The sequence below is a fragment of the Berghia stephanieae genome, chromosome 3, assembly GCF_034508935.2.
Source record: "Berghia stephanieae isolate SIO BIC M18660-M18661 chromosome 3, UCSD_Bste_1.3, whole genome shotgun sequence".
Classification (NCBI taxonomy): Eukaryota; Metazoa; Mollusca; class Gastropoda; order Nudibranchia; family Aeolidiidae; genus Berghia; species Berghia stephanieae.
Genome location: NC_088362.1, coordinates 98,957,253 through 98,984,752, shown reverse-complemented (window position 1 = coordinate 98,984,752; position 27,500 = coordinate 98,957,253). Strand labels below are relative to the sequence as shown.

Genomic DNA, 27,500 nt, shown 5'->3' with positions numbered 1-27,500 from the left:
AGTGATATTATGTTGGGGTGAAGAAGATTGCCAAAAATGGATTTAGGGTCAAAATAATGTAGTCTCTAGGAGGGGTTTATACATACCAGTCTAAACGCCGGCAGTAGTAATTGCTTGCTACCCATTGGAGAAGACACTGGTCAATTTAGTATTACAGTCAGAGGTATCTAATCTCTGCTTAGTGATTAGGGGATCAGAAATTATCTCACATCACTTACTTTGCTTATAAGGCAAGTGTTATCTCAACTAAGCTGTAGTGACCCCAAAATAATGAGAATTACAACGTTTGAGTTTTCTCAGTTTCAGAAAGCACCTTCTTCCATCTTATTGAAAGCTAATGATGTCGCAAAGTGGCATGATTTAAATATATTTAAAATTCAGTTTCTGACTCTTAGTTCTCATTGATTTAACATTAGATTGAGTCATTGCTTATATTATCTTTATATTACAGAAAGAAAGAAGAATCTCTGGTTTGCAAGCCGCTCTACATCAGTAACGCCAAGATTTACCCTGCCAGTGTTAATCAAAGATCTTTGCCTGCAAATAGTAAGATTGCTGTGTGAATTGTGAAAGAAAGAAAAATCTTTGTTGAATAACATTTTTGACACTTCTCGGTGCAGGCTGAAAAGTGTCTTAAAATGAATTTTTAAAATTAACAATTTTAGACCTTGTGCACGACTTAATATTGACCCTATATTTATATTCCTTTGCTCAAAACAGAAAACCAAAACTACATAATTTATTGGAGTCAATGGATTCGGAGTTAGTATTTCAAACCTTTAGTGGCGTCATCAGCATGCAGGCTGAAAAGTGTCTTAAAATGAATTTTTAAAATTAACAATTTTAGACCTTGTGCACGACTTAATATTGACCCTATATTTATATTCCTTTGCTCAAAACAGAAAACCAAAACTACATAATTCATTGGACTCAATGGATTCGGAGTTAGTATTTCAAACCTTTAGTGGCGTCATCAGCCTTCGCCTTCGCTATTTAAACAAGCGAATTTGCAAAAAACACATATGATTTTAGTTTAAACAGTAAGAAAAGTGGTAAGAAGGCGGAGCAGATACTGGCGCAAGATAAAATCTGGAAAAGTTTGAAGAATGTGACAGTATCAGTCAAAGCAGATGTAAAAGTTCAAGAAAATAAAATCATTATTCGAAGTCAGCCTTCTATAACTGGCATTCAAACCTCAGACCTTCTGATTTCCAGGGAGGCATGGTACTATTGTACTGCAGAGATTATCCGATAGTTGAGATAATATAATGTTTATACTTTTCACAAAGAGTAAGCATGATCTCCTTGGAAAAGTAGAAAACGGTAAGGGCTGCCTGAATCCGGTGATCGTAAAATACTAATGAAAGAGTGAAAATGGAAAGGCTTCGTATGGGAACAAAACAGACAATGTCTGTTTTGTTCCCATACGAAGCCTCTGCATGTTCTCCTGTAACTTTTTTTTTTTCCAAACCAGTGCAATTTTTTTTTAATGAAAGAAAAGATAAATACATTACAAATCAACGATTATATGACAATTGGGTAAATCGGGTAACCTCTATGGTGTGATCGCAGTGTGTCTTACCAGTCATCAGCTAAAAGGACTGAGCTTTGATCATACAGTTGAGGATGGCTAAATTTGTGGAGTAAATATAATCTATTCTTATTTTTCCTTGTCTTCTTTCCAGTGTTTTTGGGTCTTTCCAATTCAACCATGGAATATCCATTCCAGAAAGTGGAGAAAGGCAAATCCAGATTCGGACAAATTGTCATGCAGAACTCGGCTGTCACACAGAAGGCTCACCTTATTGAAAGTCTTTTTTCTATGATGGCGGATCGAACACGGTAAATTATTTTGGATATAGATTCATCTTTACATGATTTGTCCCTCAATAAAAAGCACATCAGAATTACTAAAAAATAAAAAAAATCAATTTGTAAATAGATTCATTTCAATCTGCATTAGGTGCAAGCCTAATAGTGTTGAGGTAGCTTAGTTTTATTACGTTACTTTATTTATCGATAGTCCAATATCTGACTCAAGAGTTTAGACCTATTACTGTCCATTTTATGTTGTTGAAAACAATAGTCCAAGGATCTATACTTCTCTATACTATTACTGACTTTTGAGCCGTTACGAAATATTATTCTTTCTCAATGTAATCGTACTAATCATCTAAGGTGTAACCGACTGCGAAGGGTTTATCATTTTTATTAGAAAATTCCTCAATATTTCGTATTTTCCTGAATTGCCTATTTTCGAGCTCTTTTACCGAGTTTTGTTACTGCCATAAAAAAATATAATGATCATCAACAAGATGAATATTAATTGATGGTTATAATTGACCAGACCTGCCTGCATGAAAATTTAAAAATTCGTAATTTTGTGGAGAGAGAAAATGTATTCACTATAATTAACTTTAAAAATCAACAATTCACCCTGACAAGAATTAAATAACACTTCAAAATCCTTACAAATGTAGTCTCCCATTAATATTCATTATAAATAAGTTGTAATACTCTTCAACAGTCATAACGTCACTTCCTTCCTAATGACGCATGGTAACTTAGTAACACTGGCTCTAAACTATCGGAACAATGGTGGACGCCTGTATGAAATATTTCTCCGGCGAGCATAAAGGCTATCCAGAGGGGAAAAAACACATACATTTGATCATGTTTTGACTTTTACACATTCACAAGACATATGAAAAGTTCTAGCCAGCATGAAAAATAAAAAGTAATGATTTTCTTTGTTTAGAACCAAGATGGCCGCCATTGCTGGGCGATGTGACATCAGACTATTGAATCCAATGACTTAGAGATGCTCATGAAGGTCTGAAATTGGAGCCAAAATTTAATAATTCTTCTACGAATTGTCCGTAGTGTAGAAGGCAAGTCTACAATTGCCTAATGGATTTTTTTACTCTTACAGTTCTGACGTAAAATGGCAAATTCCGTTTAATGACAATGGAGTCAAATAGAGATTTTTATAGTTTTGTCATCAGAATGATACTCTGTATTCATATTAAAAGTCTGTTCCTGTCATATAAATTAAGAAAATTAAGACATTTTTAGATAATGACACTGTATGAAATAATAATAATAATAATGATAATAATAATAATAATAATAATAATAATAATAATAATAATAATAATAATAATAATAATAATAATAATGATAATATATACTTTTTTTATCCAAAAAATAGAAATTCGTTTACAGACGTGGCATGCATAAAAATGTATAAACACAAAGTTGAGGATCTATGGCGGCAATGTATACATATATATATGCAAATGCACAAAAATGTAAAAAATATACAACCAAGAATCAAATAGCGACACTTTATATTCTAATTTGATAAATTGAGATAGACCATACCTCTGGCCTCTTGTCCGAACTTATGTGTGTATATTTAAAAGATAGTATTTAATTTAAATCAGAGTTGCGCTTTAAAAATTCGAACACCATGTGGCAAAAATGAATTAAGGTGACGTGTTGTGTTTGTTTTTATAGATATGAGGCGACGGCTCCTCATGGAAAACTTAATATATTTGTGAAGTGTACTGCATCCATCCATGTAAATTTACACATTGTGATTATAAAATGATGTTAAACAATGAGATTTGATTCTTTTCCCTCCAGCTACCTCCCAGACCCTATACTGGAAAGAGCTGGCTCTGCCGCAGGAGAAACCCCAAGGCTTATCGAACAGAAGTCTGCCATTTATGTTCATTCCCCTCAAGTTCGATATGGAACGAGGTAGGTGATATCAAACCCGTCCACTTCTACACTGCTTGTTATTTGGAATTTTAAGCCAAGCTAGCCAATCTCTCAAAATAAAATTTGTAAGATTTTTTTATTTTTTTTTGTGGTCATATTAGAATTTCCAAGAGAAACCACTGGTGTTTATTCAGAAAATAAACATTTCAACGTTTGTTATTCATCTTTAAGTTTATGTTTAAGTTTTTTTATTTCTATTTTATTTTGTTGTTGTTTTATTGTTAACCTTTTTTAAAAAATGTAATTTTAGTAGAGTCCTGATCGGTCAGTTTATACTACACTCACCTTATAAACGAATGCTCATGTATCAGTCTTGATTGTAAGGGCTTGTTTTTTTTGTTGTTTTTTTTGTTTGTTTTTTAAGCCCCGGCTGTCCACTCGGCATTAGTTTGGTAGTTGGATCTTGTTACACCTCACAGAAAGTACTTTGCCATGCGATAAACCAGCACCTATTTTAATTATAGCAAGCTGTGTGTTTGCTACAATGGATACTGCAATATACTTCAGCTTACTGCTAAAATACAATCCACAATTATTATTCATATTTTGTACAGACATATGAATCAGATGATTAGACATTTAGTTGAAATATTCATAGTAAGTTTAGTCCACAGTAGCCTTGCCCAGAATGATAATACACTGCATGAAGTTTTCTAAGTAATCATAATGATAAAGAGATGAGCATATCTCTGTTGCCCCTTCCCCCCTTCCTCTACCCCTTTCATTTTTTATGGCCTTGTCCTTTTGCGCCGAAATGGTTTTTATAATACCTCTTTGTTATTTTGTTTAATTGTCATAATGGCCACAATACCACTTTCATATATAATACCTCTTTGTTATTTTGTTTAATTGTCATAATGGCCACAATACCACTTTCATATATAATACCTCTTTGTTATTTTGTTTAATTGTCATAATGGCCACAATACCACTTTCATATATAATACCTCTTTGTTATTTTGTTTAATTGTCATAATGGCCACAATACCACTTTCATATATAATACCTCTTTATTATTTTGTTTAATTGTCATAATGGCCACAATACCACTTTCATATATAATACCTCTTTGTTATTTTGTTTAATTGTCATAATGGCCACAATACCACTTTCATATATAATACCTCTTTGTTATTTTGTTTAATTGTCATAATGGCCACAATACCACTTTCATATATAATACCTCTTTGTTATTTTGTTTAATTGTCATAATGGCCACAATACCACTTTCATGTATAATTACCTCTTTATTATTTTGTTTAATTGTCACAATACCTCTTTCATAATATATAATTACCTCTTTTCATCTGACAGGACCTCAACAGTGTTATTAATTGACAGCGAGGGTAAAGTGGACTTTGTAGAAAAGGACTTGGATTTCAGTCAAAACCCAGAGGACCCTTCAGTGTCAGTGAATCACCAGACCTTCGACCTCTCCATCCCCGACATCAACCACAACAAACTACATGGAATATCCAGCTCTGTTAATACATAGCATAGCCTCTGGAAAGCTGACTGTGTGATTAGCGCTTTCAATGAAAGCCTCCGAGTGTGTTAGGTTTTATTTCTATTTCTTTTTTTATTCTTTAATGACAAGTGAGTTGGGTTTTTTTTCAAAATACATATTTCCCGCGATTCAAGCAAGCCTAATTGTTTTCACAAAGAGCTGTCATCTGCATTTTTTGCCAAATTGGGACCTAAAATTTGCCAAAATTTGCCCAAAAAACCCCCAAAATTTGCCAAAAAGACCAAAATTTGCCAAAAAATTTGCCGAGGAGAACTAAGCGTTTCAGTAAAAATTAACACGCGATACAGAAAAAAAAATATATATAAGACAATTTATTACATTTAAGGAGGCTACATTTATTACAAAGTCGTTACAAAGATTTTAAAGGATCATTATCCGTAGAGAGTAGCTTCCCTTGGTTTGGGCCCAGGCAAAGCTGCAACATTTCTCAAGTTTCGCACTTTTTTCTTTGTAATTTTGTTTTTTCCCCAAAATTTGCCACACAATTTGCCAATTTTCCCAATATTTGCCACGATTTGCCAATTTTGGGAAATTTGCCAAAATTTGCAGATCGCCCTGATATTTGCGGCCGCAAAAAATGCAGATGACAGAAAGAGAGCAGCAGAAGTCATGTGACTCTGGCTTCAGTAACGGTCATGTGATATCGCAATCAATGCTCTCTTGATGAAAACCAGTAAGATTCGATATTAGTTAGGTTGAACTCAAGTTATGTCTGTCACATGTTAAACATTTGTGATTCTTTATTAATTTTTGTTTTGATGTTGTGTAAAAAGTTTTACATGCTGCTGATGATTATTTTATTGTATTGTTGATGACGTGAATGGTTGTGGCTACAGCCATCATGAAGAGAATAATCAAAAATTTTAAAGTTTGATTTGTATTATGGAACTCATCATTTAAATCTATTTTTATGTGAAGGTTATTCCGATGCTGATAAGTGAATTTAAATTTAAAACGATCAGAAATGTGAGATTTCAGTTTTGCACACTGTAAGAAAGTATTTATTCACTTTAATAAAATGTAGTAAAAATAGGCTGCATGAAGCTATAAAATAGAAAAAAACGAAAGTTAAGAAATCATCTGCCGTACTCAGGAAATCCCATATTTTAAAATTTGAGTTTTTCTAGAGTATGCTAGTGATAAGCTTCAATCAATAAATAATGTTTATCACAAAGTGAAATATTTCTTCACATTTGTGCTCAATAAAATATATAAACTTAACCGGTTTCATATTTTTTATTATGGATTCAATTTTCAATATTTAAATCACTCCAACATAATGCTGGTTTGAAGGGTAGTTCCCATTTTAATAATAACATTTTTAAAACTAGGAAGATGCATTCAATTAGCATTACATGTGCATTCAATTAAGAGCCAAAATTTTGCCTTACTTTTCTGGAGTTTACTTTATAGCAGGAGAGTAAGCCTTATTGATATTGTTTTATTTGATTTTTGTACTCTTGTTGTTTTGATGGTGTTCTAGTCAAATGCAAGTGTAAAATATAATTTATTTTTATCTAAAATTGTATTGCTCATAACTCATACATAATTCATACAGTATTAGAATGCATTTCAGTGACGAAAGTATCTTTTTTTGTTGTTGTCAAATGGAGCTGTAATGGATGGGTAACACAAAGGAATAAGTCAAGTCGTATGCTAGATTCCAGACATCTTGTTGATTACGATAATGACAAAAACGAAAGTACAAATCAGCTGCTAGTCTCAGCAGTACAAAAACAAAGACTAAATAATTAGTAGATATGTACATTTGACGAATAACATTTCAAATGACTAATGATACCAAACTAGTAGTAATGATACTAGATTTGCATACATTACAGGAGTCATAAGGCTCATGGAGTTGAAAGTTTATTCTGATTTCTGTAGCATTAAAAGGACAATACAGGCAGGGCTCCTTGGATACGGCCACCTAAGATCCAACAAACCCTTGGATCATATGAAAACTAAAAATCCCGTTTTTTTTTGTTTTTTTTTTTCTCTATTTTACACTACCCAAGCCACCTCGCATTTATCAAAGTAATTAAAACAGTGAAGAGCATGCACAATGGAGGCAAGAATGGGATTTAAAAATATATTGCATTGATTTCCGGACTCTGTGGCTTTTAATACTTTCTATCATTGTCTGGTAAACTGCTTTCACATTATAATGCACTAACATATAGGGTGTAGAAATAAGGGTGGGAGCATTGTGTGTGAGTGTGTGGCAGGCAGTGGTGTGGCTCAATATCAGCAGTAGCGACATACACACTCACACTTCTCAAGTTGATGATTTGTTACTCTTTCTGTGGCTATGTGCGCACGTGGTAGGTTGGGTGAATACGGGTATCATTACGAATGAAGACAAGTGATGAGATGTGAAATAGAAGTGGGAGTCTGGGTGGGGTTCCTGACCTCGCATAGTGGGCAGGGAGGTACATACTGTGTCTTCTATCCCTCTATGTCTGTTTTCCAACATGCTTTCTGTCTTTGTCTTGGAATGAGATTACTTGGTTTTCCCCCAAACTTGTCACGCGATTTGCCAATTTTCCCAAAATTTGTCACGATTTGCCAATTTTGGGAAATTTGCCCAAATTTGCGGCCGCAAAAAATGCAGATGACAGATAGCGGGTATTCGCACTCGGCACTTTTCGGATACAAAGCAAAGACCATACCACTGAGCCACGCTGCACAGTTACAGTTGGTAGAGCAATCGCTTCACAATCAAAGGGACTGAGATCAACTGTGCAGTCGAGATTTTTTTTTCTGACCCTCCCCCCCCCCCCCCCCCCCTGTCCACCCAGCACTGATTAGTTAGCTGGGTCTGTTAGATCTGGCAGAAAGTACTAAAGGGTGGCAAGCAAGTGTTTTTGTCCGTTTCACGCTATAGAAACTGGGATAAACTCCAGCTCCATGGGCCGAATGGCTCTGTAGGACTACGTATTAACATCTTGATTGGATGGCATAAAAGCGTACCTGCCAACCCTTCCACTTTTGGCAGAATCATTCCTATTTTCACTCTTCCTTTATTTACTATTCCGCCATCGTCTCTAAAATTCCGATTTAAAAAAAAAATGATGATAATGATAAGAATTAAAAAAAAAAAAAGAGCAAAGAGAGAAAGAGAGGGGGGTGGGGGGGGGGGGGTGAGCCGGGTGAAATTCCTATTTTTTTTTGGTCTCAAATTCCTATTTTCAGGCGTTCTGATTCCACTTTTCGAAGTGAAGGGTTGGCAGGTCTGTAAAAGGAAATATCGTCAAGGCAGGTTATAGAGCTGTGAAGCGTGGATAGCTCACCCCTTTTTATTTATGATAATATTATAATAATTAATATTTTTTGATATAAAATATAAACAAGGTATGAACCACATGTCTAATAACTTATTTATTTTAACCATGATTATTCGCAGGAGGGGAATAAGATGGCCAAGTGTTTTGGCATTGGACTATAACTCGGGGAGTCCTTTGTTCAAGTCTCTTTCATTTTATTTTACTCTTTGGAAATAATTTTTAACCGTAAGTTTTATCACTTCGATATCATAGGTGATTCTTATTGACATCAGGCATCAGATGTTTGTTTGATCTGGGTGGGGTTCCTGACCTTCCATAGTGGGCAATGAGGCACTTACTGTGTATTAAATCCTCCTTTATCCAGCATGCTTTCTGTCTTTGTCTTGGGATGAAATTACTTGGTTTTGACCTGGCACTGGCCGGATAGCTGGGAGGGAAACAGTCAAATGTAAAGTTAGTTTTGGGAGATGATATTTTTTTCCTTGTAAATCATCTGATCTTTATTCCCCTGTGATTATGTGTGTGTGTAAAGAGCTTTTAAGACTTTTGACTATGTTGTATTTTCCGTTGACAAAGAGACAATACATAATAATGTTACATATTACTTTGCTGTTGCCAACGTGATCCAGTAAAATGTGTATTTCACATTCCATTTAAAGTATTTGTAATAGACACAATTGGTCAATTGCCTTCCTGATTTCATGAATTTGTTTTGTTTTGATTGATGTGTGTGACAACAATCTCCTCTGGGCCGAGGAGTTCCGACTCTTTCAAGTGTCTTTCATCCTTCTGCATCATCTGCCTGTCATCTGCATTTTTTGCCAAATTGGGACCTAAAATTTGCCAAAATTTGCCCCCAAAAAACCCAAAATTTGCCAAGAAGTTTGCCAAAAAGACCAAAATTTGCCAAAAGATTTGCCACACTTTGGGTCCTTATTTGAAGATTTTTTGACGAAACGATCCATGACTGAAGTTGGAAGTGTAAGTGACTCGATTTATTTGACTTGAGAAATGAAATGACTGTGAATAGCGTTGTTACAAAAATTTTAAAGGATCATTATCCGTAGAGAGTAGCTTCCCTTGGTTTGCACCCAGGCAAAGCTGCAACATTTCTCAAATTTCGCACCTTTTTTTTTTTTTCGTTATTTTGTTTTCGCTTTTTTTTTTTCCCAAAATTTGCCACGCGATTTGCCAATTTTCCCAAAATTTGCCACGATTTGCGGATCGCCCTGCCATTTGCGGCCACAAAATATGCAGATGACAGATCTACCCCTACCATATGTATGGCTTTTTGTCCTTGTCCTGGAACGCGACTTCTTAAATTTGCCCAAATTCTCAATGGGATCCTTTGAAATGTTTCTTTATTTGGAAGACTGGGTGGGGATCCTGACCTCCCATAGCGGGCAGGGAGGTACACACTGTCTTCTATCCCCTTATATCTGTTTTCCAACATGCTTTCTGTCTTTGTCTTGGAATGAGATTACTTAGTTTTTTTCCTGGCCTTGGTCGGAGTCCTGGCTGGGAGGAAACAGTCAAATGCATAGTTATTGTTTTGGGAGATGATATTTTTTTCCTTGTAAATCATCTCTCTGTTATGTATTAGTATATTTGTTATTTTTTAATGTATAATGTAAGCATTTGAGTGTGTTCCTCTTTGTTGGATTTTGTTCTTGTGTCCGGATGAGACTTATAGGTGATCTCAAAATAAGTACATTGGTGGTATGCTCTTGGAATCTACATCTGATCCCTATTTTTTTCCCAGTTCCCCTATGTCTTACTTTCTCTTGGATGCTTCAATTGTAATTCTAGAACTTTTTACTATCCCATTTTCTTCCTTTTTACTGGCGCTGATATAACCTAAATGTGTTGCAAGCGCCGTAAAACCCTTAAAAACAAACAAAAACATTATTTGGAAGAATAGTGTAAATGTTGCTGCTCGAAGCTCGAAGAAATAAATAATAACGTGAAGTTGAATGTAAGCTTCAATTTAATTACAAAAAACAGATCAAATGAACGTTTCGGGTTTCCCCTTTATCAACAAAACAGGATGATTGAAACACCACAGATTCATCTGTGGTGTTTCAATCATCCTGTTTTGTTGATAAAGGGGAAACCCCGAAACGTTCATTTGATCTGTTTTTGTAATTAAATTGAAGCTTACATTCAACTTCACGTTATTATTTATTTATTTGAAAGATAATTCCCCCCCCCCCCCTTGCAAATCATCCAAGTTGTTTCAAACATTATAAGATTCCCAAAAATGAAAGATAAATTATATCTAAAAAGTAGTATAGGAAATAATAAGTGTACGCTAGATGAGGATTTTTTAATTTTTTTTTTTGATTCAAGAAATATTAATAATCTCTCCCCAAAATCACCCTCTTATAATAAGAATGAACCCATGATTTTTGATTGTCACAAAGATTTGCTACCATTATACCACAGAGATTATGGTTAAGACGAAGCAAATGCATGTTTTATTATTATTTTATTACTATTATTATTATTATTATTATTATTATTATTATTATTATTATCATTATTATATTATTATTATTATTATTATTATTATTATTATCATTATTATTATTATTATTATTATTATCATTATTATTATCATTATTATTATATTATTATTATTATTATTATTATTATTATTATTATTATTATTATTATTATTATTATTATTATTATTATTACTATTATTATTATTATCATTATTATTATTATTGTTATTATAAATGGAAATAAACGTCTTCAGATTCAACAAATCAAAAATAAATTAAGCGTCCTGTAATTTTTATTATTTCTTTCGTCAGCTACTCTGGTATACTAGACCAGAATGTGGCGATGGCCGCCAGAAGGAAGTGAACAGTGAGATGTGTATGTAATAAAAACAACGGAATCGGTAATTGTTTCACTATTGATGTTATGCGTTTAGGTAAAATACAACATCCTGGGTGGGGTTCCTGACCTCCCATAGTGGGTAGGGAGGTACATGCTGTGTCTTCTATCCTCTTATGTCTGTTTTCCAACATGCTTTCTGTCTTTGCCTTGGAATGAGATTACTTGGTTTTGTCCTGGCCCTGGCCGGAGTCCTAGCTGGGAGGAAACAGTCAAACGCATAGTTATTGTTTTGGGAGATGATATTTTTTCCCTTGTAAATCATCTCTCTGTTATGCATTATTATATTTGTTATTTTGAATTTATAATGTAAGCATTTGAGTGTATTCCTCTTAGTTGGGACCTGTGTTCGTATCTGGATGGGACTTTTAGGTGATCTCAAACTAAGTACTTTGATGGTATGCTCTTGGAATCTACACCAATTCCTTATTTGTACATTCCCCTTCGTCTTACTTTTTCTTGTGTGCTTAAATTGTAATTCTAAAGCTTTTGACTATCCCATTTTCTTACTTTTTACTGGCGCTGATATGACCTAGATGTGTTGCAAGCGCCGTAAAACCCTTAAAAACATAAAACATAAAAACATGAGATGTGTTTGTAATAAAAACAATGGAATTGATGATTGTTTCACTATTGATGTTATGCGTTTAGGTAAAATACAACATCCGCCAGCCGGATATAACTCACAAATACACAAATCTATGTGATGTGAGACCTTAAATGTTTATAGTCTGATTGATATAACATAAACTAATAATTATAATGTCTGTAGAAAAACAATAACAAAGAGCTGACAATAACAAAGAGCTAAGTGACAGCGTTGCTTAGCGGTACTGTCTTTGCTTTCTACCCGAATGGTACCGAGTTCGATCATCCGCGGCTGCGCTGTGTGTCCTTGAGCAAGTCACCTCGTCCTAGCTCAATTTAGGCCCTGCACTGCGGCTGACCCCTGGGTTATTCCAGTCTTCCTTGGAATAGATCATAGAGACAAATTTCCCCTATGGGATGAATAAAGGGAATTTTTCTTTTTTCTTTTTGTAATTTATTATTTTTTCAATTTCGTTTCATCTATAACTTTTGGCACTACTGAATACTACTCACTGTTTATTTTCTAATGTCGATTGTCGCCACATCCTGTGGCATGGAGTGAAGACTTATGACCATCCACCTGGGTGGGGTTCCTGACCTCCCATAGTGGGCAGAGGGGTACATACTGTGTTTTCTTTCCCCTTTTATCTGTTTTCCAACATGCTTTCTGTCTTTGTCTTGGAATGAGATTACTTGGTTTTGTCCTGGTCCTGGCTGAGAGGGAAACAGTCGAATGTATAGTTAGTTTTGGGAGATTATATTTTTTTCATTGTAAATCATCTCTCTGTTATGCACTGTATTATGCTTTCTTTATATTATATATGATTTGTAAAACATTTGAGTGTATTCCTCTTAGCGGGGACCTTTGCTTGTGTCTGGATGAGACATTTAGTGATCTCAAACTAAGTACTTTGATAGAGTGCTTTTGGAATCTACACCTGTTTCTTATTTGAAGCAATACCCTTTGTCGAGAACTTTTTACTATCCCATTTTCTTCCTTTTTACTGGCGCTGATATGACCTTAATGTGTTGCAAGCGCCGTAAAACCCTTAAAAACAAAAAACATGACCATCCACTGTGGACATGGGGGTCTCTTGCTGTGTATTCTATCAGCCTATAATTTCTGTTTTCCAACTTGCTTTCTGTCATTGTCTTGGAATGGGATTACTCGGTTTTGTCCTGGGCCCTGGCCGGAGTCCTTGTCCGGGAGGGAAACAGTCAAATGTATCGATAAAGTTTTGTGAGATGATATATTTTTCTCGGTAAGTCATCTCTCTTTTATGGACTTATATGTCTCCATGACACCTTGTGACATGCCTTGTTCTGAAAGTAGGTGTTCGTTACGCAGAGTTTGCGATAGCAGCAGAGTTCAAGAAGCCTCTGACCGTTCTCATTCCTCTTTCCTGTGCCGTGGTGTCACAAAACGGTTGGCCATGATTCTCTGTCGGCACCAACTCGCGCGTTGAAGTCGCCAAGAAGGTAGATGTGCTCCACTCCTGGGATCTTGTTGACAATGGTGTCTAATGACTCATAGAATCGGTCCTTTACTTCAACCAAAGCTTGCAGTGTTGGGCATGGACGCACACAAGGTTCACCGAGGCCTGCATGGATGACAGGCGCAGCTTTAAAATTCTCTCTGTGCCGTCTCTTGGCGATTCGATCATGCGAAGCAATGTATGGCGTACTCCCTCACTTCTTCAGTGCCGTTTCCTTGCCAGAAGAATGTGTAGATAGTATGCGCTTGGCTAAGAAGCTCATAACATTGCCATCCGGAAGCACAACGGACCAACACACGTAACTGTGTGTATCCATGAACGTTTATAGTCAGGTTAATACAGTTCAGTGAGCATTACTCATAAACGCGGATGGCAAAAACAATAACAAAGACCTGAGTGACGTCATCTGCATACTATCTATAGTGTTCCTCCTTTAGGGATCCCCTCTCTGGGAGTCACGCTTCCTGCATGCAGGGCTGCTATGTCGATGTTCAGTCTGTTCAGTTCGCGATCAATCACTGCTGTCTTTCGAGCATCGTCCATGACCTGAAGATCGTATTGTTCTTACATTCCAGCTTTCTAATCGAAGAGCTGGGGACTTCGTTTTCTTTTTCCTTTGCTTGCCTGGTACACAGTTTAACGATCCACTTGTCAAGCTTGCAAGCTCTAAGCTCCAGGCACACTCTGAAGCAGGCAGATCGTGGCGGGTCAACACCTCTCTGGCTGGGGGCTGCCCAGCTTGAGGCGGGCGGTAGCTGACCAGTAGAATTACGATGATCCCTCCGACCGTTGAAGACAACCCGTAGCGTCCAACTCTACGCCAATCGAGCAAGGACTTATCACTCGTAGACTGCTGTCTTCTGTGTTGCTACTCTTCACCAGTGAAGGTGAGACTGGAGTGTCCTCTCCAGGGCGCGGCCTGGGCAAAGTAATGTGGAGATCCTGGGCTGCCCAGTAACCAAAACCTCCCTCTCTTCCTCCCTGGTGTGGTCCAAAGGATCGCACAGCGATACGTTTGGCATCAGTTTGGATGCAGATTTCTGTAAGGTTTACTCCGTAGCCTTTCCTCCTTCCGAAGGTATCCACAAGCAGTGGAGCCATACATCAATAGCTGGGATTAATAATAATAATAATAATAATAATAATAATAATAATAATAATAATAATAATAATAATAATAATAATAATATAATAATAATATAATATGATATGATATGATGATGATGATGATGATGATGATGATGATGATGATGATGATGATGATGATGATGATGATGATGATAGCAACAACAACAGCAGCAGCAGCAGCGGCAGGCATCAGTCAGACACATTAAGACAGAAAGGTTTAAGTGGTGTTATGGTTAGTGTACTCGATTCCCAAACTTTAGGACGGCTCATCTGTGAATGTGAAGTTGGATCTCTTTAGATCTGGCGAAAGTAAGTCTATGATATAAAAGTTGAAAGAGACTATACACTATACAACACTATGTCGTTGGCTTAAGGCATAATGTGACTCTTGTCAAGTTGCGCAATTCTCAACGTCTATTTAGATTTGGGACTCGCTTTTTCAAAGACTCGAAAAACAACAACAACAACAACAATAATGATAAAGATATTACGTCTTCCCAACACCAATGTAAACAACAACAACACAACAACACCTTTTCCGTTATGACTGTTAAGATTTACCGGTTTTCAATTTCTCAAAATGCTATTGCGATAACATTATCTGTAATGATTCGACGATGATAACAAAAGACCACCACAACAGAAAAGATCAAAACACATTATAGATCAACACACCAAATCAAGGGCAATCATTTTGGCATAACCCGCCACCGTTCCAGTACTTGTCAATCTCGAGCTGATCTCTTCATGCTTCATTTATCAACATTAATCTCGGCCTCGCTAATTGTTTATTTTCTTCACGGTCCAATGATTGGTTTTTCGTGGTTCACCTTTCGGTTGTTTAGCCGCTGGGCGGCTCGAAAAAAACGAAAGCTTCCTTAGCAACAAAAGGCGACAACCGTTCCTTTCTTTAACGGGATTAAACTCGGTCAGATCGGCCCCATTGCCATTGGATTGGGAACTTCGTTGAAGTAATCGCGCTAAAACAACCAACCCGATCAAGCGATTCTAATGTGTTCTTAAGGGATAATAGAGACCTAATCAAGGTTTTAGCTTTGTTTATACTTCAGTGGTGGCTGTTCAGTCCAATGTTCATGCAATCAACTGCCCACTGAACTTGAACTAAGGACGAACTCGAGAAATGGGTGGACGCGAATTGACTAGACAATGAATATCGATAGTCGATACCTCCCTGAAAAGGAGATCGTCTTATTATGTTCCGATTGATTGATGGGTAGATTGATCGATTTATTTATTGTCTGAGTGCCTTATTCAATACTCGGTGTGATTTTGATAATTGGTGATTTATGACTTACCTGTAAATCCACCTGTCAAAGACAGGAGCGGTGACAGTTTTTATGTAATTTATTCGAGTTTCTCCCTGGATTCCTGTAGAATAATATAGTCAATGGTTTGATTCCAAGTATAGATCAGAGATACTCTATAACACAGACCTGAAAACTTCATAAGGATTGATACACATCTAAAACGGTGAATATTTCAGCTTGTTGATATCTCAGGTAAGGCCATTTTGAAAAGATTAAAGTGAAAAATGCTTTAAAAATTGATCTTATCAATCTCCAGTGGCCTTCATATTCCGATGAGCACATTATAGTGACTATTGTGTTTTTAATGGGAACCATACACGTGCAAGCAGAACGTCTCAATAAAAGTTCGTCGGTGTTTGGCTTTTGCAGTCGAGGAACGCAAAGTTGATTTCTCGGGCCCTTTACTCACATGTCTCACCCTTCTTTGGTGTAAGACGAGTAACTGGCCAGTAACTGAGTTGTTTTGTGGATAAATAAGTAATAATGCTTTACAGATATCGTGTCTCGTCCTACATGTTTGCTTGGCACCAATTGTAGAGCGCTTTGATATTACCTTCAACTTTGCAAACCAATTAAAACCCATTTAATGTCAAAATATTTAGAAAATAATTATGTTGATGGATAATTTAGAAATGAAAATAGGGCAGAATGTCACGTTTATGGAACGACTCCCAATGTGTTCCCATGTTTTTCTGCTGCATCGAACGCCAAGAGAACCATTTCAGTGAATCCATCAAGACCCGAACATGTACAGGTTACAAGTGAACATAAAACATCTTTTAATCTACAATTGATAAATAAATGTATGCATGTGCTTCCAACTGTCATTTGAACTCAGTCTCATGCAATTTCAATGAACCCGTGTTTTGAATGTAAAAGACTCTTTGTTGGTCTCAACTGTCATGAGATTCAAATCTACAGGTCACGTTAATGTGAACGTGACTAAATTAAAACATCTTTTGCAGCTTGTATAGGATAAAACATTACTAGTTTGATTCAATATTTTTTTAAATCTTGAATTCATGTGGGATTTGTTTGGATTTTATTCTCTTCAATGAAATCAATTTTCTCTTACATAACACGCTTCTACAATTTCAGGTCTTTGGATCTTCCAGTCATATTTTTGCAAAAGGCCTTTCAAAGTCCACAAATCCATCTTTCACCATGCCTAGTTTAACCATGCTTAATTTAATCCCCGGGCAAACTACATGGAACACAATTTCCAGTTCATACATTACACTTTTACTGATAAGCTCCCTTGTACCACTAGACTTCTTAAAATATCCAACAATGCCCTCAGTCAGATATTCTTTCAAACCCAAGTCAAGTGGTGAAATATGTGAATGTCCGTCCTTACCCAAGGACATACAGTCTGTGCCAAAGTTTTGCAATATCATTACCATCTCGATGATCACTGATCACTCTTCACCTAACCTGACATTTGTCACAAGGCGAGATATTCTACTGACAAAGTCATATAACTGGCATTTCCCCCATCTTCTTCTTCTTCTTCTTCTTCTTCTTCTTCTTCTTCTTCTTCTTCTTCTTCTTCTTCTTCTTTTCTTCTTTTTCTTCTTCTTCGTCTTCTTCTTCTTCTTCTTCTTCTTCTTCTTCTTCTTCTTCTTCTTCTTCTTCTTCTTCTTCTTCTTCTTCTTCTTCTTCTTCTTCTTCTTCTTATAATCGCTGTGGTGTGGCGGTGCCAAATACCTCCCCCAAATAGGCTTCCTAAGTCGTGACGTAATCCTGCGCAGCAACGCATGGCAACAAACCGGCTGGCTCTAAACAGTCGAGAAAAATGGCTGACACGAACTCTATTTCCATCACCGCCCTTATGAAATACTTCTCCAATGAGCATAAAAGTGTCTCGCGAGGTGAAAATCATCATCAGTCAGGTCCTGTTTTGACTTTCACTTACTCAGATGGCTTGATGTTCGGCAAAGTTCAAGCCAGCATGAAGAATAAAGAGTATTCTGTGAAGGTAAGTCATTTCGTCTTCTCACTCTCAAAATCTCACATCTCCGTAAAACTACTGTTGGACAATAATCAGTTTACTTTGAGTTTAGGCAGATTTAGTATATCCAATGGAAAGATTTAACTGTTTACGTTCGATTTTAGTTAGGGAGAGAGAGAGGGAGTCATTGAATTATTGTGTTTTTATCTTATGGACCACGGACTTTGAGTCTTTGAGGTCTTAGTCTTGCTTCGCTAATTTTCGTTGCTATTGACTATAGTCTACTACATACTATTTAGTATCGTGTTGTAACCTTTATTATAATACTCATATGAGCATCACAATCACCAATCACGCTAGACATTTTATCATACTTCATGTGGGGCAGCGTGGATCAGCGGTACGGTTTTTGCTTCGTACCCGAAGGTACCGAGTTCGTTCACCCGCCGCTGCGCTGTGTGGCCTTGAGTAAGTCACCTCGCCCTAGCTCAATTTGCGGCGCTGCACCGTGGTTATTCCAGTCTTCCCTGGGAATAGACCCTAGAGATAAATTTCCTCTATGGGATGAATAAAGGATTTATTTAGACCAGTGTTAGTCACGGTAAACTAAACTTCCTATTGGGTTAAGGTGTAATGTAAATGTTGCTGCTTGAAACTCGAAGAAATCAATAACATTGTGAAATTGAATGTGAACTTCAATTTAATATACGAAAACAGATAAAATGGACGTTTCGGGTTTCCCCCTTATCAACAAAGCAAGATGAATGAAAGAATCACTTAATTTGTTTTTTTAATTGAGTTTTTATACAGCGTAATATCCACTAAATGTGCTCAAAGTGCTTTACAAGGGGTCCCTGGCCAACAGCAACATTTAACATGTAAGACGGGACATGATGCCTGTTGGGCGATATTACAATTTTTTCGGACAGAGACAACGCCAGGTACTCATTTGACACCTGAGTACGGTGAGAGATTGTGAGTAAAGAGCCTTCTCCAAGGACTCAACTATGTGCCGAGCGAGGCCCAAACCCAGGACCTTCTGATCTGAAAGCGAGTGTCATACCACAAGACCACAACAGACGTTTTATTAGTTTGTTTGTTTTTTGCCTATTGAGCATGGTCGCAGCTCTAAATTTGAATCTTTTATTCTTTTACTTCCACAGATCTATCTTGATGATGCCTTGGGTTGATTCAGTCCAAAACTAATTTGTGTGGTTTTATTTAACAATGTTAATGACATTGAACATACATTGATACAACAATGCCATAATTTGTCATGTTTATCATGTAAAATCATGTATGGACCTACAAAACCATTATTTTGAATGGTGATTTGATGATGATGAACAAAATATGTGTGTTGTACAAAATAAATGGCAAAGCTAACAAAATGCAATCTCCTTAATAAGAGGAGACTGGGGATTGACAAGTGCTGCAACAAATTGAAAAATAATATCAGATGTTTCTCTTAACATGGTTGGAATATATGAGAGGATGTTAACATTTTTCAGTCTTTCATTAGCCCTCTCAACATGAATTCTACATGAAGCAATTTCTTTTGTTAATAAAATCTCATTTTCAGTAAATTTATTATGTAAAAAGGGAGGGATATTTACAGTTACTCCTTGAGGTAAAATATCTTGAATCAGGATGGGGTTTTACCTTTATTACCTTTATCTGCTAAAATTAATTCTCCAGGGCTTAAAATTAAAAGTTTTAGTAATCCACAATTTTGTACAATGACCTTATCCGAGACAGACCCTGGATCATGTTTAGAAATAAAATTTATCACACCATTTGGACTTAGACCAACAAGAGCTTTAACAGAATTCATGGACCTATAAGAAGAATAAGTTAACCGTTGTTTATCCATTTCTTTAGGAATAGCAATTTGGTCATCTGTACAATCAATGATCATTCTGCAATTTGGAAATCTTAAAAATGATGATGGAGCTGATAGTTTATTTTTATGTCTAGAAGGGCATGTAACCTTCATAACATTTTCAAAGAGAAGCGTATGGCTTATGTAAAACATGAATAAAAGTTTGTATAATATTTGTTATAGTACTTTCACTAACGCTAAACAATTGTGAAATATGAAGGTTAGCGTAGTTCTGTCTAAGTTTCATAAGTGTAATAATGAAAATTTGGTCTTTTAATGCAACTGTCTCTTCCTGAACTTCCCATCTACTATAATAAATAATGTTACCTCTAAAGCACTCAACATATTGAACAATAATATTAAATATTTTAAAAGAATGTACACCTGTCTCCATTCGAAGAACTTTTTCTGTAAGGCTTGAAACAGTGTAAGTGCGTTGAATCTAACTTAGTTGGGTTTTTTAAAGCTAGCTATTTCCTTATTTTTGTCTGTAATTTTTTGTTCTTGAATTAAATTTGTTGTTCTATTTAAAATATCCTCACTTGTTCTACAATCGTTTTTTTTTTAAAAGATGGAATCCTGTGATGATGGTGACGAGAGTTGAGATGATGATGAGGAGAAGATAATGAGGATGATGATGAGGAGGAAAATAATGATGATGAGGAATCTGGTTTTTTTAAAGGTGGGACTTTGTGATGATGATGAAGAGAGTTGAGCTGATGATGATGATGATGATGATGATGATGATGATGATGATGATGGTGATGATGATGATGATGATGGTGGTGGTGGTGGTGGTGGTGGTGGTGGTGGTAGTGGTGGTGGTGGTGGTGGTGGACTTCTTGATGTTGGTGCCAATTGAGATGGGTGGGAATTCCTTGTGTCACTTTTCTTTTCTTTCTTTCTGGCTCTGATGGAAACAATTTATTTTTATTTCTGTCAAACAATTCAGGGAGGTTGGCTTTGTCACCATCTCTGAAGTGACAAGAACACACTCTTGATGATGATGTTGGATCTTTTGTCCTTTCACCTGAAATGAAAAGATTAAAAAAAAAAACAATAATTCTGTTGGGCATATTGGGTATATTATTTAATTTGATAAGTACTTTGTTTTAGACTATCTTGTTTGACACCAGCTCAATGCATGATAAATCAAAGGTGTGCAAGAGACTAGGTTACTGGTGGGTCTCTCGCCTGTCTTTTATGAAATCGCACATTCAGCAAAATGTCGCACTTCCTCATTACTTCTTTTGATGATTTTGACTAGGTATATATAAAAATAAGAATTCTTAAATTTACACAGTTAAAGTTGATCTTGGGGTTGAGTGTGGCAAGACTTGCGTTTTCTCTTTATTTCAGTCAGTACTGTACTGGACAGTGCGGTGATGGAAACTTTGGAGTGTCAACAATCGGGCACAGGTAAAGGAGAGAGGTCCCTGCCGCCATCTTGCTTTGTTCACACAGAGTTGCCACCTCGGCTGTCGGGGAGGGGAGGCATGGCAGAGAATCAGAGAAACTTTCCAAAAAAAAGAGGAAAGTATGTGTGTTTGTGTGTGTGTGTGTGTGTGTGTGTGAGAGAGAGAGAGAGAGAGAGAGAGAGAGAGAGAGAGAGGAGAGAGAGAGATCTGCGTGAGGGGAGGGGGGGGGGGGAGAGGTTGCGTTATTTTATTTATTTATTTTCATTTTGCCATAAAGGTATCGAGTTTAAAGTAAGATTTTAACAAATATTTTATTCTCTTTCTTCTTGTTCTCCTTTTAAAAAAATTATCACTTATCAGTAGAACTTAACTCTCATTCAGTTTATCAGCCTTAACATCAAAACGATTGAGATATCATTTTTGCTTCAACTTCAATAAAAAACCTAGTTTGGAATGTATTTTTATTTATAATTTCGTGCAATTGTACACTTTAATCATAAAATATAGGTCTACGTAAGCTAGAACTTGACCTAGATCTGGACTACGAACTCTATCAAATGTTCGACGAGGCGTGCGTGCTTACCTGACTAAAGTGGTCCACTTTTTCTTCAATTTTTTGTCTGCCTGTCCATTTGGAAATCTGTAAAACTTGCAGGAGTGACTCTCTGACTGGTGTAGACAATCTGGTACAAAATACTGGACCATATTTAAGATAAAAATTGTTTTTTGAGCGATTTTCCAATTATTCCTTGCCTGGACCAAGCACGGATTATTTTTTTGTTTAGAGCCAGCCGATTCGTTGCTAGGCGGACGTGACGTCAGACTGTGGAATCCTATTGCGTCACAATACACATCGACGAAAACCAAAAGGAAGTGAATATCGAAATGAATTTAATAGTGCAATCGACAAGATCAATACAATGTTTGATGTTACCGCGATCGTTACTGAAGACACATCACTGTTTGATTTCATGTGGTTTTTCATCGATGTGTATTTTGACGTAATTTTGGGGGAATATCAGATTTATTGAAGGCCACGCTGAACTCATATTTTTCCTCGTGTAATTTAGAGTCAAGCGTTAAATTTTGAGGTCCCTGTAATGTGGTAATTAGGGTGGAGGTTAAATTTTAAAATTTAAGAAAACTTATGTAATAATCTTCACACCACAACGTTTTACATAGGTTGTCAGCTCCTGCACTCACAGAAACGCCCTATTAATTAGAATTAAATTATAGAGGTATGCAAATCCTTTGATTACCCCGTTACATATTAGATGGGATTACTAAACAGCAATTAATAATGGCTCGTATAGCTGTCTAAGGATATAACCTTAACAATACAATAAGTAATGTCCCACTTATAATTGGCAATAAAAGTAATTCAGATTTATTCTGTTTTAAATATTCTGGTACGTGTTTGCATGCTTTAATGTATATTATTCATCATTGGGCACTAACAAAGGAAAAAACAAAACCACAATAATTTTTTATTGAGATTTTTTATCTTGGTAGCAGCTGAGGTCCTTAGCCGAACTGGCCGTCTGTCTGCTTCAGGTTGTAGGGGTGCCGTTTAATGAAATGATGTGAGGTTGGGGTTGGCCAACTCTTCCTATGGCCAAACCAGGAAGGGATGGAAATCTGGTTTGATATAAATATAAACAGGCCGTCCGATTTCTCCGTGTTAATTTTCTTTGGCCTGTCTTCCGGACTGGTGCGCCCTCAGACAGGGATATATTACATATAAAATCAATATGATATATATATATAATATATATATATATATATATATATATATATATATAATATACATATTATGCTAATGCCCAAATAGCATGAAATAAACAACTGATAGGTACTCTGGCATCCGGTATTGACGGAGTTTGAGCGATGACTCATAAAGGTGTGAAGTTTGCGTCTTCGTCACGAGGGGAGTATTGCGTGAGAATCCAATTAACATATTGTGGTTGTCGTGGGACGGTAAAATGACATCTTGATATTTTCCCCTGGTGAAAATCCCCATGGTGCATTTGTCCTTACTTGAAACTGATAGGTTTCACCTAATAGGCTACTTGTCTCGTTCTATACGTTAAATGGACGCTGTCCACCATCAAGCGGTAAAAGAGAGAGAAAAATTAGAACGATGATTACCATGAATAAACTCCTCATATTGTAATCTTTTATTTTTACCATTACAGTTTGAATAAAACAGTAAAAATGAAATCATCACCGTTGAAGGAAAATGGACAGACAAACTCGCCCTCCGAAAACCCCCAGTGCACCTTACAGCGTAAAGACAACAGCCATTTGATAAATAATGTTGTGAGCAGAAACATTCAGACTGCCCCGTCTGGGAATACGTCGCTGCCCATTGGATTAGAAGCTGTCTTGGAAGAGGACGAATCCTCGATTTACAGTCAGAACTTCACGGACGACGAGACGGAGGACGAGGAGGATGAGGATGTAAGGATCGACGATGGCAGTCATGATCATCACAACTCTCCTACTTCTTCAAGAAAACCACACACTGGTCGTAAGGTGAGTTGGTAATATATATATATATATATATATATATAAAATATATATATATATATATATATATATATATATATATATATCCTCTCTCTTCCTTTCTCTCTCTCATTTGTGTCTCTCTCTGTTTCTTCTCTCTCTCTCTCCTCCCTCTCTCTCTCTCTCTCTCTCTCTCTCTCTTTGTGTCTCTCTCTGTTCTCTTTCTCTCTCTCTCTCTTTTTCTCTCTCTCTCTCTCTCTCTCTCTCTCTCTCTCTCTTCCTTTCTTTCTATCTCTCTCTACCAACCACCTATCTATCTGTGTATTGCTTTATACAAACCCTTCAACGTGTGAGAATGAGACCACATTACAGTCTTGCCATTAAAAATTACATCAGTAAAAGTATTAGTTTTGGTGATCCAAAAATCACTTAACGCGCCGTTCTTGTTGAATGATAATCGGGTTACGGTTTTTAGAATTCCCGTTCAATTTTCTTAATCATGACTAAGTAAAATCCCCCAAAAATAAATTAATTAAAAATAATTAAAATTTAAAAATCGGAGGAAAAATGTCCGTAAATTCCTTTCCCTTAAAATGATTGAAAAATGAGTTCAGGTTTCAGACCATTTGGGTTGTATCGTTTACGGCAAGAGAAACAGACCACCACCAATTCTTCCACGTCAAAATTTTTGACATATCACTGCCTTTCTCATGTTTGACATGTGAGTCAAAATTATAGCTCACTATTCTTTAACTACGTCAAATTTTTTTTGCAATATTTGCCAACCGTCCAGGTGTTTTTGGCATTTAAAATAAGGTGCAAAATTATTATTTATCAATCTGTCCGTATAATATCACTCGGACACATGGAGTTTTGTAGCTTGAAAGTGGTAGTAACAATAGTTAGCTTCGACTCCATCAGCAGTCTATTACTCTATTAGTCTATCCGAGTACTTTCCGCTTGATTAAATCCAGCTACCTACTCATTATTGACTTGATCGGGTACATTTGCTTTTTTGGAATAGTTTGAAATATTAAATTACCATGACCAAAAGAGTAAGCAATTTTGTTACTAATTTTGTATGTGCTGGTTTTGTTGTTGTTGTTATCTGCTGAAGAACGGGTTTAGCCCGACATTTTCCTCATCTACACCTTATTCTCATTCATCATCATTGCCTTTTTAACTCTGGGTCAGGGTATAGGCCACAGACAAACAGTTTCCATCCTTCTCTATCCCGAGCCATCTTTATCTCATTCCAGGTCTTACCACTTCTCTGTATATCAGCTTCTTTAGTTCTTCTCCATGTTCCTCGTGGCCTGTCCCTTGATCTTCTGCCTGAGGGTTCCAGTCCAATACTTTCTTTGTTATAGTTGAGTCATTCTTTCTAAGGGTGTGTCCAATCCACCTCCATCGTCTTCTTCCTATTTCCTCTCCCACTGGTTTCTGCTGTGTTCTTTTCCATACTTCTTCATTTTTTATTCTATCCATCCATTTTATTCTCATTAAAAACCTTTTAATCTTTGATACTCATGCAAAACCTTGACATCATCATCATCATCATCATCTAGTCAGCTGATCCTGCGTAGGACGTTGCTTCCCGAACTTTCTTGCGAAACAGATTACGGTTTTCCGCCAGTCTACTTGCTTGAGTTGTTGTCATTCCCAGCCATTCACATATCTATATCTTGTTCCCAGCTTCTTGTTGGTCTACCTCTTCCTCTCTTGCCGTCTACCCTTGTCTGCAGAATGTGCTTTTCTAATGATTCGTGGCGAGTCGTGTGGCCAAAATAGTTCAAAAACCTTGACACACAATCATTCATCATAATCATCCCTCTGAGTGGGTTGCCATAATGCGATAAGATATTTACTCGCATCACCAAATTTGTGACCCATCGTCTCAAAACTGTATTATGTCGGAACGAACCATATGCTTAAAAGTCGCATTTAAAGTTAAACTGATCAAAAATATAAATTGTTGGCATTAGCACCCTAAAATATGGTGTTCATTCTCTTCAATAAAACATAAAAACGCAACACAAGTCTAATATTTCTAGCTATAAATTCAATTTTCAATATCTTAGCCATCCCGACTTAATACCGTTTTGAGGCGAAGGGTCACCAATATGAAGCAATGCAAGGCAATCCAAACCGTTCTTGACCCCAATCAGCTAACAACAAACTGTGGACAGATAATTGCCTTTACCTATATTTGACCTTTTAATGCCTTCTCTTGACCGACGTCCAGAACTCTCAATATGTTATCATGCTTCGAAAGAAGACAGTATGTACCAAATAATAATAATAATAATAATAATAATAATAATAATAATAATAATAATAATAATAATAATAATAATAATAATAATAATAATAATAATAATAATAATAATAATAAATCTTTATTGTCCCCAAAAAGTGGCAATTTCTCATTTGGTTACACATTTATAACAATACAATATTGACATAGACACACTCACACAAGATGCACACGAGTAACAATTCTAGTTTATCAAGAGCTATCTATATTTCAGTTATATTTGGTGTGGTGAATAATTATTATAAACAAATAAGCGCATTCTTTCTTGATTAACTGTTTTGTGGCGACGTGTACCAATTTTCAGGTCTGATAACCCAACATGTAATGGGCTCATAGTTGTTAATGGAAATACTTTCAAACCGACGCAATATATTGCCCATTTCAACAATGTTTATTCAAGCCCATAATTATTGTATTCGGTTATCAGACCTTCAGATATGTGCACGTCGTTTTGTTGAAATGTGACTGAAAGCTTGCTTCAATTAATCAGTAACTGTGTCGAGTAGACGAAATAGTTAATTAACAATTTTGTAATCTCAGTCATTTTTGTTGTAAATGAAATTACAAACAGAAGAAGAAGAAGAAGAAGAAGAAGATGATGATGATGATGATGATGATGATGATGATGATGATGATGATGATGACGACGACGACGACGAAGAAGAAGAAGAAGAAGAAGAAGAAGAAGAAGAAGAAGAAGAAGATGATGATGATGATGATGATGATGATGATGATGATGATGATGATATGAAATAGATGACGACGAATGATGATGAATGAAAGACGAAGAAGAGAATGAGAATGAGATGAAGAAGAAGAAGAAGAGAAGAAGAAGAAGAAGAGAAGAAGAAGAAGAAGAAGAAGAAGAAGAAGAAGAAGAAGAAGAAGAAGAAGAAGAAGAAGAAGAAGAGTACTTTTTCAAACAAAACAAAACAAAACAAAACAAAACAAACAAAAAATCAATGGGAAAATTCCAAGCTTTAGATAGAACTTTCTGCACAAGCCTCAGGTGACACCAGGCAATGTAGGATCGATCACCACAAAAACCTCTCTGGTATCTACCGCGTCCCTTTGATACCACCTTGCAGTGACAAAACGCTTTGTTCATTTTAGCAAGATATTTTTTTCCCCTTCAAATATCGATGACTTTTGATGACTCTACGTCCGTCAATAATTATTAAACATGAAGTATCAGGTTTAAGATTTTAAAAAAAAATTATTTATTTATATTTGGATTTTGAGAATTTTCGGCCAACATGAAAATTTGTCAAAGTAGTAGCTACTAGCTACAGCATAATGTTTATAAGTGGGAGTAAGTATTTGCATATGCACGTTTTGGTGAATGTGTGTGTCTTTGTGAGGGTGTGTGTGTGTGTGTG

The 27,500-nt window shown here is 36.2% G+C and overlaps 2 protein-coding genes across 9 annotated transcripts in view; both read left to right on the top strand.

The window, feature by feature from the left end:
• LOC144968961 (transport and Golgi organization protein 2 homolog) overlaps positions 1–5,610 on the top strand; it is a 19,837-nt gene extending 14,227 nt beyond the window's left edge. For all 4 annotated transcript variants that reach the window (XM_078907866.1, XM_078907864.1, XM_078907863.1 and 1 more), the window contains exons 5-8: positions 452–546; positions 1,686–1,842; positions 3,649–3,765; positions 5,101–5,610. In XM_078907866.1, coding sequence (XP_078763992.1) covers positions 452–546; positions 1,686–1,842; positions 3,649–3,765; positions 5,101–5,281 — 550 coding nt within the window. In that variant the 3' untranslated portion in view covers positions 5,282–5,610. The remainder of the gene's footprint in view (positions 1–451; positions 547–1,685; positions 1,843–3,648; positions 3,766–5,100) is intronic.
• A 9,768-nt stretch (positions 5,611–15,378) lies between these two features.
• The window catches only part of LOC144968959 (uncharacterized), a 107,046-nt gene continuing 94,924 nt past the window's right edge, over positions 15,379–27,500 (top strand). For 3 of the 5 annotated variants that reach the window (XR_013644701.1, XR_013644700.1, XM_078907854.1), the window contains exons 1-2: positions 15,379–16,237; positions 23,492–23,831. Coding sequence is in view for 3 of the 5 variants with exons in the window: in XM_078907854.1 (XP_078763980.1) it covers positions 23,511–23,831 (321 nt within the window). In the remaining 2 variants the exon portion in view is untranslated. Of the gene's footprint in view, positions 16,238–20,903; positions 21,298–23,491; positions 23,832–27,500 lie in introns of those variants that run through there. The other 2 variants (XM_078907856.1, XM_078907855.1) reach the window with 2 other exon arrangements.